The sequence below is a fragment of the Tauraco erythrolophus genome, chromosome 2 (assembly GCF_009769465.1).
Source record: "Tauraco erythrolophus isolate bTauEry1 chromosome 2, bTauEry1.pri, whole genome shotgun sequence".
Lineage (NCBI taxonomy): Eukaryota > Metazoa > Chordata > Aves > Musophagiformes > Musophagidae > Tauraco > Tauraco erythrolophus.
In genome coordinates this window covers 131,185,691-131,198,218 of record NC_141466.1, presented here as the reverse complement: position 1 = coordinate 131,198,218, position 12,528 = coordinate 131,185,691, and the positions used below count along the sequence as shown (strand labels likewise).

The following is a 12,528-nucleotide window of genomic DNA, read 5'->3' as shown; positions in this document are numbered from 1 at the left end:
CTCCGTCTGGGAATCAAATTTATCCATTGCCTGCCCAGTTGGCAACTGGGCACTGGGAGTGGAGTTCCTGTGGTCACTGTTATCTCACGCTTATAAGACCCCTTATTAGAGGTTTGTTTCAAGAGAAAGTGTGACCAGATAGAAGCAGACTTTGTGTACAGGATTCGTAACAGACGCTTTGTTCAACTTCACGCTTTTTGCTGAAGTGATGACTGCTCAGAACATTGTTTTTAGGGCAAGTAAAAAAAAAAAACACGCTGCCAGACATCCAAAGTGGTAGGAACAGAATGAGACAACCACGAGGACCTACTATTGCTTGCTTCTTCTACCTATTCCTTTCTTTTGTACCCTCCCAGCTGTCTTCCTGATACTGTACAGAAATTCAAAGCAGCATATAGGCTGCCGCAAAAACCACCATGTTGTTGGGAAATCAGAAAAAGCATGGAAGTATGGAATACAGTAGGGATTTCTTTCAATTTACTTTTTTAATTATCTCTTACCCACTCTTCTCTAAGAATAGTCTAACATCTGAAATATCTGCTGAAGTAAAAGCTGTTTCAGAAACTTCAGACGTTTCACTCCACTGTAATTAGTCCCTGTTTTTTTCTTTTTTTTTATTCTCTATAAATATCACTGACTAAATTACTCTTTGATATACATAATTTGGAGAGTAAAATATTGTAGATTAGCACAGATAAATCTGGCAAACTCCTCTCATCCACTTGCTCATCAATTCCTTGGCCCATCTTCTCTCTTTCTCAGTTACGAACGAGGACACATGACCAAGTTTTCTGCTAAGACTAATCAGTCTTCACCTATGTACACATACTTTCCCCTGCTTAATAATTGCAAAAACTAAAGTAATATTCTCAAGTATCATAAACCACTTTTTTTTTCCACCATAAACTTAAAAACACCATAACACCTTTTAGATTCTAGTAATTTACCCAAAATAACAGCAATTCACAAAATTACCCTTTAGAAAGAAAACGGTGAGCAACATCAGGCAACTCACACACAATTCAAACCTACACTGAGATTACCTTTTTGCTAAGTCTTTGGTTTTCTTTTTCCATTTTCAGAATCCTTGAACTACTGCCTTCTGCAGAACCCAATGCACTTTGTAGTTCTTCCACGGTCTTCAGCAAACTTTGGTTTTCCATTTCCAACTTCAGCAATCTGCTTGATGTCAGTTCATTTACTTCATGACCAAGTGATTTCTGTGGCACTGTAAGAGGAAAAACACTATTTAAAAAAAAAAAGTTACTTATTACCTGGAGTTCTTGGACTTTGCATTTTTAGACTCCAATGTTTTAGTCCTCCAATGCCTTCTTGGTGAATAGAGCTAGTCAGGATTAATGACCCATTCTCCTTACCCAACCGATAACACTGCAGATGCACAGAAGGAAATGTTCTACTCATCCTACAGCTCCTAATCACAACAGAGCTTTGTTTCCTGCAACAGAGGATATACCTCTAAATTTCCACAAATCCTTTTCATGGGATCCAGTGTATGACTAAACACACTATATTAGAAAAATCAGAATTTTCACCACATCTATCTCTGCAAAAAAGTTACTCTGAGAAGCATTAACAAAGCTTTAACTTCGAGAAGAACAGTAAAGCAAAAAGTGCTACTTTGTGCTGGAGTATAGAAGTTTGAATGGCAACACAATGTAACTCCAAGGTACCTATGGGTTTTATATCTCTGTTTAACTGAACAAGAACCACAAGAACAGAGACTTTGCTATAGGCTGTATCTCCAAGGATACATGGGAATGAGTTAAAAAAAAAAACAAAACACAAAACATCAGAAATACCTAAACAAAAATCAAAACCAAACCACAAAAAAAAAAAAAATCCCCAAACTGTCACACCTCTCCAGAGGACAAAACACACTACTTCAGAAATAAGGATCTGTAATTTCTCAATTCTGTCCAGTCTCTGTGCTTTCAATTTTTCTACTTTATCGGTGTGTAAGTATTACTATGTTTACCTTCAGAAATTTCAGTAGTCCTATTTATCTGTTCAAGTTCCCAGCCAAGATGCAACGATTCATCCATACTTTGTTTCTGAGCCATTTCTAGAGTCATATTCTCCTCCATGAGTTCCTCTATCTTCTTTCTGTCCATATCACGCTCCTTAAAAATTATTCCACATGTAACGTTGAAAAAATATGTCTCAACATGCACAAAATATTTTAGTATGTAGTATGCCACAGAGAAATACAAAGTGCACACAGCAAGACAAAGAGGGACAGACAGAAGTATGGAGAACTTAGAAGAGAAATGTAACAACCAGTGAAGAAAAACGTGCAGAGAACCACCTCTTCTCACCATAACCGATGGCAATGACTACTTACTCTTTTCAAAGCACATTTCTCTCCAAACATCAGGGGAAAAAGTATACATGGTGCTTGACAGCACACACAAAAACCAAACGGACACGGAGAAGCACAACTTTATCTTCTCAGAACTACTGTAAGACTACTTTGATGCAAAAAGCTGTAACAAGACTGGGTCCACGACGAGAACGTCTCACCTGGCTCTTTATTAACCCCTCTACCCACACATGTTACTTTAACAGGAGTAAGTTGCAGCTGCAACTCTCAACGTTTTGCAGAAAATGAAAATAAACAGAATAACCTGTCACCCCTTGTGGAAAATGAAAAAAAAACCCCACCCAGGCAAACTATGGCTTCCTGTTTTCAAATATATACTTTTTGGAGAAGAACTGGTTAAAAACTGGAATTATTTTGGGAATAACCTTCAGATAAACATGTCACTATATTGCCAGAATTTGCAACATGAATAACCTCTTTTATGAAAGTATTTAAGCGACAATAGACTACCTTCACATAAAAAACCTGATCCTTTTGTTATTACTAACGAGCCTCTGTATTTCCTGCCGTATTTTAGCTATCCAATTAAACACTGTACTGCCTTTAGGAAGAGTTCTGCCTTTGCAATTTTTCCTTCCCTAGGGACAACCAAAGCTACTGTAGGAAACCGTACGTGAAGAGTGTTAGTAAATCAAGGCATACCTTCCTCCTCTCCCCACTATTTTTACTGGAGGTTCTTTTATTAAAAATGGAAATGAAATTCCATGCGTATCAGTTGTCTTTGTCACCCTCCATTTACACTTACCATCTCCATATCGTGTAATTTAGCTTTTAATTGTAGATTCTCTTTTTCTAACTCATGTAGTTTGTCAGAACGTGCTCGGGTCCCCTCTAATTGATCTTCCAACATTGTCTTTGTTTCTAGCAACACTTGATTGTCTTCCTTTAACTCCTGCAAGAATTAAGCAACAAAAAACCCTCACAACAAAAATATTTCCTTATTCATACAAACTTTGACACACACCATAACTAGTTTTAGAAATGCTGTTCTAATGCTAACGCATTCATTTGGAAGCTGTAACAGACTTTTTATAAAAAACAAATTTACAGCAATTTCCCGTAACCGTAACTCCTCTCAGCATCTACTGTCGGCCACTGGCAAAGACTGGAGACAGATGTAGATGGTCCTTTTCAGTCCATAATTTATCTTATTATCAGACTGAACTCCCTAATCTTTGGGTTGCAGGAAATGGAGAATAAAATTTAAGAGAATGATTTTCTACAGGCCATATGTAGGTTTACAGGCCATTGGGCAAACTTAACCTCGAAGTCAGGCCATGATGCTGAAAACACAACCGCTTTCTTAAAATACAACAGCCATACTCCAAGGTCCTAAAAGGCTTTAATTTACATACATAGAAGATTATTTTAATGGCATCTGATGAAAATAACGTGTAAAACATATCATTTGCAATGTTACTCATGATACAAAGGCAAAACTTTTCAAACTTCAGCATGCAGTCAGCTGCAAAATCTGAAAAAAGATCAGTGAATATAACGTATAAATATTTATCCTTCATGTTCCTCCCTACACAATTACTAACTTATAATAATAATTATTATTATTATGAAGCAAACCCAATTAATTAACATCTGTCTCTATTCAAGCATGCTTGAAAAAATAAGATAGTTTACAAGCTATGAAACATGTAAACAAATTTAGGTTTTTTTACTAGCTCAAACATCCTATGAAAATGGAATGTCCACTGTTTTCACATCCTGTACACTAATCTCTTTTCCTTTATCAATTGTTTTAACCACATGCTTTCAGTCCCTCTTACATCAGATACACACAGTTTGGGAAGTCATTCCCATCAGATGATTTTCAAACAGCTCACGCACAGGCGGGCTGATGACAACGTTCACCACTCACAGTACCTGATTTCCCCCAGACTCGTGTGTTCTAACCTCTAACATCATACACAGGTAACCACCAACGACTTGGAGGAAATCTGAGAACACGAATCACAGCACTGGACCTCTATCACTGAGCTCCAGCTGAGCAGCAATATCTTGTGTGAAGTATGTCAAACACCGAGAAAAGATCCGGAGTTGGAAAGTAGTCACCAGCCTTTGTCTTTAGACGACATGCAAAGGCAGCTTTGGAGCCTGCTCAAGAATGGATGTCTCAACAACAGCTGTTAAGGTCTGTATTTAATGTATCTTGATAAATTTTCTTCGAATTTCATCAGATTATTTCATATTACACAGTAAGACTATAAAATTAATTTCCACAAGCAAGGATAAGAACATCATCTTAAAAAAAAAATATTGAGAACGATGATTTTTTTAAATTTCAGAAAAACGTTTAAAGCCCTTCTAACAATGTTTTAATCTGCACCATGCACATTCTCACTACAATCTTTTGTTAACTTTTTTACACTGCAGTCCTCTCAGAAAAACTGGCCATCTCATTTTTCATTAAAAAGCTAATAACTCCTGTGTCAGTTGATATGCCTTATTTCTGACTGAAGCTATTATTACAAGCTTTGGATGAAGGATTTACAATTGAACATTAAAAAGATTTGGGCTTTGTTTTGCAGTTTTTCCCCTCTCATCAACAGTAGCTTTTACCAGCAGTAGCTGTTTTATGCTGTGACATACATTCATTAAAAGGCTCTAACTTTTAAACATTCGAAGAAAGAAGTCTCTTTCCAGAGCATGCTGTTTCTTGGTCATAAGTATAATGATATTTTCAGATGCAGTAACTAGAATATTGGGAATACTGAATCATGGCTAGGCAGCAGTTCTGGGGGAAGAAAATCTGGAGGTTATCACAGATCACAACGTTAAGATGTTGCTTAGGAGTTGTTATATTAGAAGTGCAGAGAAAAGTCATCTTTCCACTGTTTTCAGAACTGATAAAGCATTAATTAGCGTATGAGACTGAATGAGTTCCTGAGATCCCGTCCAGGCCTGTGAATCCAAGAGGCCACATTAAATAAAGAAGTTATGTAAAAATATTCTGTATCATAGTTTAGCCTAAAACTTTGGTTTTGCTTTTTGGTAATTTTTACCCTTAAGAAAGGGCTTCATACCAGTAGCTCAACAACTACATCTAGGCAATAAGACATGTTCTCCAACAAGCATTCATTTCGAGTTCTCCCTGCTTTTCTAGGCGTCTTTTAATGACCACCTCAAAAAGTTTTTTAAACTTTCATTAGTTTTGACTCCCACAAGTAATTGTTTCTTTCAGAAATTCTGCCGCCTGGGCATTTGCTCAACAAATTTGCCATTTAGAGACGGAACGATGGCCTAATAAAATCCTGATTTGTTTCCTAAATTGCTAATTCATGACAGAACTGTAAGTCTCTCTTGCCTGGTGTCAGTGCATCTTTTTTTAGTATATATTATCCATGGAATGCTGTTGTCCTATACTCACTTATTTGTATAACCACCATTTCCTCAACACTTTACTTAGAAAATGCCTTCTCTTAGGAGATCCACAAGAGGAAAAAGAAATTACTAATTTAAAGTGTATTTTTAATTAATTCCCCTTGAGTTTCTCAATAGAGAGTATATACCCTAAGCAGAGGCTCCTACTGATCTTGCTAGCTTAGAGCTATGGTGGATATTGCCGATTCCAAATGAAACTGCATGCCATTGGGCAGAGGGACTTTTACCTAAAAACAGTAATTTATCACAAAAGACTGACTATCATATATCCCAGAGCAAAAAGCTATAACGCTGTTTTCACGTCCCAGTGTTTAAGCCATCAAAATAGCATTGAAAAAGCCACAGCAAACAAAAAGTTACGGTTATTCAGTATTTTTTCCCCTTAATATACCTCCACTCTAGCTTTGTAGAATTCAATATCATGCAGCCTCTCTTTATATCGGCCGACTTCACTTTCAAGCTTGTCGACTCGAATTGCCTTCTCACGAAGGGCATCTAATTCATCTCTATACACTCTGGCAGAACGGGCATCTGAGAGTAAATTCATGTTCTAGAAAATAAAAAAAAAAAACACAAATTAAAGGCAAGAATACTGGACAGTATATGCTGAAGAACAACATAGCTCCTTCGTTACTTAAATCAGGAGTAATGTAGAGGGATATTGTAAGTTAATTCTGAGAAAGGCAAATGGATAAAAAAGTATTTTAGAGGCTCAATCAGATGATGTATTTTCCAGAACACTGCCTTGGCCTTTTTCAAAGAGAGGTATGTAAACATTTATAGATTTCAGAACAGCACATTTCTTTACAGGTAATATTCTCAAATGACTCCCAATAATTTTATACACTCATTGTAATAATAAACGAATCAGATGTTTTCCCTCATTATCAACACATAGACTCAAAGTATAAGGAAAACCAGATAAAATTTGAATGCATTGTTCTTATTCACTGCATGTACACTGATAGGACATGCTGGTGGCAAATTGCTTGAATGTGGAAATAAAAAAATTAGAGAAGAAATACTAAGCTAACTCAGACCAGCATTCTAGACCAAATAAAGGAATAAATTACAAGATCATGTTAAGAGTGCAAAATAAAAAAATGCATGAAAACATACTTCCCAATAAAAAAAAGGTGGGAGGAATCGTTCTGGTGGTGGCTTTTTTTTTTTGCCTACTTTTTTTTAAACAATACATTTACAAATCCCATACCTCTTGCTGAAGTCTCTTTAGTTCAGCTTCCATCTGTTCAAGTTCTTGTTTACAGTCAAGCAACTGCTCAGTCTTTTCCTCACTTAAAAGAGAAAACACAAAACAGTTAAATACGACTGCAAAACTTGAGAATTATCATCTTATTTGAGAATAAAATACTGAGATTCGTGAGATTTCCCTTATTTAATCCAGAATTTCATGAACGTCAGAGTGTAAAACTTAGGTATGTCATTATGCTTTAGGTATTCTTTAGGTTTTAGTCTATATCTAATCTTTTAAATTTGGTCAGATTTTCACAGTTTTTCAAATTCAAACATCTCCTACTTATGGAGGGCAGAAATCATTAGGGTGTGATAATAGGAGTTTCTTTATGATAAGAGTAAGGGATTTTTTTGGTTAAAAACCACCCCAACAAACAACAGACAATACCCATGAATGTGTACCAGGAGATTCACACCCAAAAGTAAACTTAGAGTAACTTAAAAACATACATTTAAATGATCCAAATACTTTACAGCAGCACCAGACAATGACCACTGAGGCAGCCTGTCGCAGATCAGGTAAAGCCAATTTTAAAAGCACTTTTATACTTTTGAAATTTTTCTTACAGAGAAGAATTAAAGTTTTCAGGTGCCTTTACTCATTAAAAGAAGTTACTGCTTAATAACCTGATTTTAAGAAATAGTCTCTTACATAATAAATTTTAATTTTATGAAAACAAGGCAGTGTCTGCTTTAGCGTATTGAGAAATGTGTAATATAAACAATTTGACATAGAAAACTACAATTCTTCCAGGCCTCATTTTCTCTTCCAGTTAACACTTATTTCTCAAGGCTTAAAAAATGAGTTTGTTAAACAATGAGTAAAGGCAAGGGAAATATTTAATTCTCTCCAAGCCGCAGAATACCTAATGTTCAAATGTCAAAAGCATCTCGAAACAAAGAGTATTCATTGTTGAAAAAACTGCCACATCCCAAACTGTATATCCTTTAAAGATACATTGCATATTCAAATATGCTACTACATTAGCTAATATTTTGGAATTCAAGTATGGAACAAAACAGAAGTAGAGAAGGACGAAATAAGAGAATTTAGTAGACTGAAATGTACAATACAATCAAAAAATAATCACACTAGTAAAATACAGATTTGTTTTAAACAAAGCTAGAACATTTCTTTATAAAAGTGAGCCAATCTCACCACGAAAGACCTTTCTGCAGCCATGCACTGTTTCAAAAAGGTCACTGTCAGCCTACAAGTACACAAGGGCTCATCTGTGCATAGCTCACTGCAACATCACTGTCCACAGCAGATGCTGAAGGTTTTCTACTACACAGGTGTTCAGAAGCCCCCAGAAATACAAATGTATTCTGTATTGTGTTAGATTACTGGGACTTTCTATTAACACTCGTATTCCCATATTATTTTTCTACATAGAAATGTGCAGGACTTAATATAGAAAATTAGGTGTGCAATTTCCAACTCTGGAGTTTCTATATTAAAAGTCTCAAATCCCTGTTTTGCATCCAACTGTTGGGATACGGTGCTGCAAAGAAAAATCATCTTTATAATTTCATACAAAAGGTCTGTATTAGCTGCGGTGCATATTAAACAAGATATGAAGGTTCATTGCCAAAACCAGATGATAAATAAATTTGAAGATGAACATTCTCAACTCTGGAACGAATCTAATTTTAAATTTATCAAATACATGCAGCATTTAATACCAAACGCTACAGACAGAAGTTAATTTATCAAAGTCTAGTATTTTAAATATCCTGCTACGTGTAAAGGCAATTTATTTACGAACTGAATTCAAATAGAGTGCAAAATGTGAAATGTTCTGAGCCATCACTGTTGCCCTAATTGCATGCTTCAGCTACAGACTAGAGAGGATTGTACTAAATTATACAGAACATACCAGTGTTCACTGTTTAGGCTATCTATTAACTGTCAATCAAACTAATAACAGCAATTTTTTCACTAATTTTCTTGGTGCAGCTGTTTATAGAATATCCTGGGCGGGCTCATTTCAGTAGACACATAATAATGCAGACATCAGAAAAAAAGAGCCGGTATCTTTTTGTCCTTTATTCTTCATGAAGACCAAGATGTAGTGGGGGAAGGGGATCCTCTGAGTAAATCAACCAGATACTTAATCCAGCCAGCTAAAGATGATCTGATCAACAGACTCCGGTAAGAGCAGACCAGCGAGCTGGCAATTGTGAATTACACTACCTTCAACTTCTGATTCAATTCTACCTGTCTCCTCTCCCCACGAGACATGCTGGATTAAAAATCTTTATAAATGCTGTTTCTGAACTATACGCAAGTTACTATACATATTGAATCTCTTCAGATATAACGTTTGTATTTCAAGGTCAAACCACGCATACTTCGCTCTGCCAAAACATTATACATTGCTATAGGGAGAAGCAGAGTCTCCACTGGTCTGTTATTGTTTTTCTCTTTAAATAAATCTTCACTACTGCTCAGATTTGTTCCTAGACTATGACAACAGACTGAGTACCCACTGAAAATGAATCAGTTTTCTTTATAAAATAGAAGGGATAAAAAAGGTTTTCATTAGAATATGAAAACAAAGAAATGAAGATCTTTGTAATAACGGGACTGACTTTTCACAGTACTTGCATGAGGGGAAGGAGGGGAATATACCTCTTGGCTAAGGGGTCAGCACCAGGGGGAGAAGAGAACACTCCCTTAACTGGAAGAATGTAGCAAGTTGGAAAATGTAAGAAACCATAACTCACCCAAGCTATAAAATGTACTCATTTTACAAATCACTTTATTCCTTAGACATAAATAACCACCCCCTGCCAGTAAACTCAAAGTCTGTTTCATTGCATCCAGGTTTGCAGTGGGTGAAGAGATTTAGTGGAGTTAGGTTGGCATAATTTTCTTTCTTTCTTTTATTTCTCCCTGTAGAGTGGCTCGGCAGATAGAAGTGGAATACTATTGAAGGGCATGAGCAAGTTAAGTATTGTGTAGACATGGGATCTTCGACACAGAAAGAAGCAAAGAGAGGGCAGAGAAGAAATTATTCTAATGATAATTTTTTTTCCTATCTGCAACAAATTAAAAGGTTTCATAAACCATGAATGAACCACAGATGATTATTTCTTACTGTATGTCCAACAAGAAACAGGTAAATTAATCACGCTGCCGATAAGGAATCACTATAGCACTACTTTCTTTCAAAAAGGACGTTTTGCCACTAATCCTTGAATGGTCAGGACACAGCTCTTACTTCCAGTCCCCACTTGCCTGCCCCATGAAACTGCTCTCGAGTGTATCACCCCATAACTGCCTCAACTGCAAAGCTATTCTCTTAGAAACATATATGAATACAGATATATTCAAAGTATAGTCGGACATTCATTAATGATAACGAACAACAGAGGAAGCACAAAGAACTTGCCTCTCTGAAACAATATGGACACAATATGTAAAAAAAAATGCAATGCTGCATTAGATAAGCTGTGAGTATTTCTAAAAGACAAACAATTTATGCAGAGCAAAGAGCCCATTACTGTACTGCAACGTGCTCAAAAAATTGCTTAAACATACCTAGTTTTTCAGAAAGTTTAGAGTACAAAAGATACAGAATTACCACAGCACTAGTTCACTGATTTCAGCATGTTTATGGTTAAAGCATCAATAGGATTCATAACAAAAATTAAGACAAACACTGATGAAAATTCATATTTGTCACACTGCTTCACAAATATGCTTACGCGCTAGAAACATGCTTCCTGGAGTGCAATAAGTCAAAAAGGCATTTTAAAATGTAATTTAACATTTGAAAGAAGGACGAATTTGTCTACAGATTGCTGTTATTGGGTGAAATCGAGAGGGTTTCAAAACCCTACAACACTCTTCTGCCAGCTCCAGGTGTGTACTCACAGCTCTTGCCTAAGCCGCCGGATCTTGGCTTTGGCATCTGCCAGCTCGACCGACAGGTGCTGCCTGCTTTCCGTGCGTTTCATGCCAGGAGACCCACACGGTGATTGTGCTGCTGACGCGTGAGGTAGGAAACGGAGACAGTCCCGTTCTTCCGAGAGTTCTACGATAGTCTAAGACATTGGTAAGAAAATAGGGAGAGAAAAAATTATAGCGCTGCATTCAGAGAGCCATTTATGTCAGAAACAAGTATCGTTTACTGCCTTGATAAATCAAAGACTGAAGCAAAGGAAGAATAATGGAAAAGTTTGGCCATATAATAAGTTAGAAACCCTACATACACCTCTACACCTAAAGCAAATAGGGCTATTTAACAGTACCTTGGGCTATTCTTCAACTACTCCAATTTAGACTTTTAAGTCCACAAAAATTATCAGTGCTTTGAACGGACTGGCTAACGAAGCAGCATGAATTCCTTGAACATGAGGATAAATATAAATATCTAAAGAAACTGGTGTTCTTCAGTGAGCAGCAGCAACCTTGCCAACTAAATAAAGCATCAGACCTATAGTAACGTTCCTATTTCATGATATAAATAAAGGTGTTACCCTAATATTAAAGATTTATTGTATTTTAAAGTTACTTTTCCTTTGTGTTGCATTACCACACATCCTCTCCCCTCATGGTTAAGTTTCTGTTTAACTCTTATCAAGGCTGTGAACTGGACAGTTGCTAACTGTCAAAGGAATATCTGGAATAACTGCAACATTAACATATCCACACTCTACTGAGGGGCAAATCTGGGGCTGCCAAGATGATTCATAACTTGCAATTTTTATTAAATACATTTCTGTTCCTTGATTCTCACGACTACAATGATTGTGCCTCACAATAAGCTTGTAAAACCTCCTCTCCTAGTATGGATTCTGCTCCAGTTCACTCGAACCTGTACAATAGGATACAGTAATTCAATGGGTACCTTTCAGTGACTGGCTTGCAAACTGATGGGTTACTGATTCCCGGAAACTTCAGCTGATTCAGCTTTGGATTTCCTGTTTTCAACTACAGCTGAATGTTGTTTAAAGTTATTTCAGACTCTGGTTACTACTTTTGAGCAGTAAGGAGTCCTTCCTTAAATATGCTAATTGAACATACATTAAACTACTAGTTATAAAAATAATAAGCTGTACCATTTTCAAAAAAATATTTCTTATATTTCTCTTAAGCAACAAACCACATCCATACCTCTGAGTGCTCATCTCTTTCATCTATAAGCCTTTTTAAATGTAACGCCATGTTTTTCAAGAGAGGTTCAACATACTCTTGTGTCAATACAGTGACATCCATCCACTGCAGATCGAACACATTTTCCTGATTATGAGTTACCTACACAGAATGAAATGGAAGAGAAAAAAACATCCTCTTTAAACTATAAGAGTAGAAAAGAAGCATAAGAAAATAACACTAAAAGTCTATGCGTTAAATTCTCTAGACGAGGTATGAAAAAACAATTAAAATAGATTAAATTCTATGTTATGGGATAGTTTCTTATCCACCTGAAAGCAGTATCTTGTACTTCTGGCAAAATAAAAAGCAA

The 12,528-nt window shown here is 36.3% G+C and overlaps 1 protein-coding gene across 6 annotated transcripts in view; it reads right to left on the bottom strand.

The window, feature by feature from the left end:
• CCDC88A (coiled-coil and HOOK domain protein 88A) overlaps nt 1-12,528 on the bottom strand; it is a 74,352-nt gene that overhangs the window by 33,216 nt on the left and 28,608 nt on the right. For all 6 annotated transcript variants that reach the window (XM_086631905.1, XM_086631906.1, XM_009987142.2 and 3 more), the window contains 7 exons: nt 12,177-12,317; nt 10,935-11,104; nt 7,011-7,092; nt 6,189-6,347; nt 3,147-3,293; nt 1,997-2,141; nt 1,044-1,228 (listed from right to left, as the gene is read on the bottom strand). In XM_086631905.1, the coding sequence (XP_086488031.1) occupies nt 1,044-1,228; nt 1,997-2,141; nt 3,147-3,293; nt 6,189-6,347; nt 7,011-7,092; nt 10,935-11,104; nt 12,177-12,317 (1,029 nt within the window). The remainder of the gene's footprint in view (nt 1-1,043; nt 1,229-1,996; nt 2,142-3,146; nt 3,294-6,188; nt 6,348-7,010; nt 7,093-10,934; nt 11,105-12,176; nt 12,318-12,528) is intronic.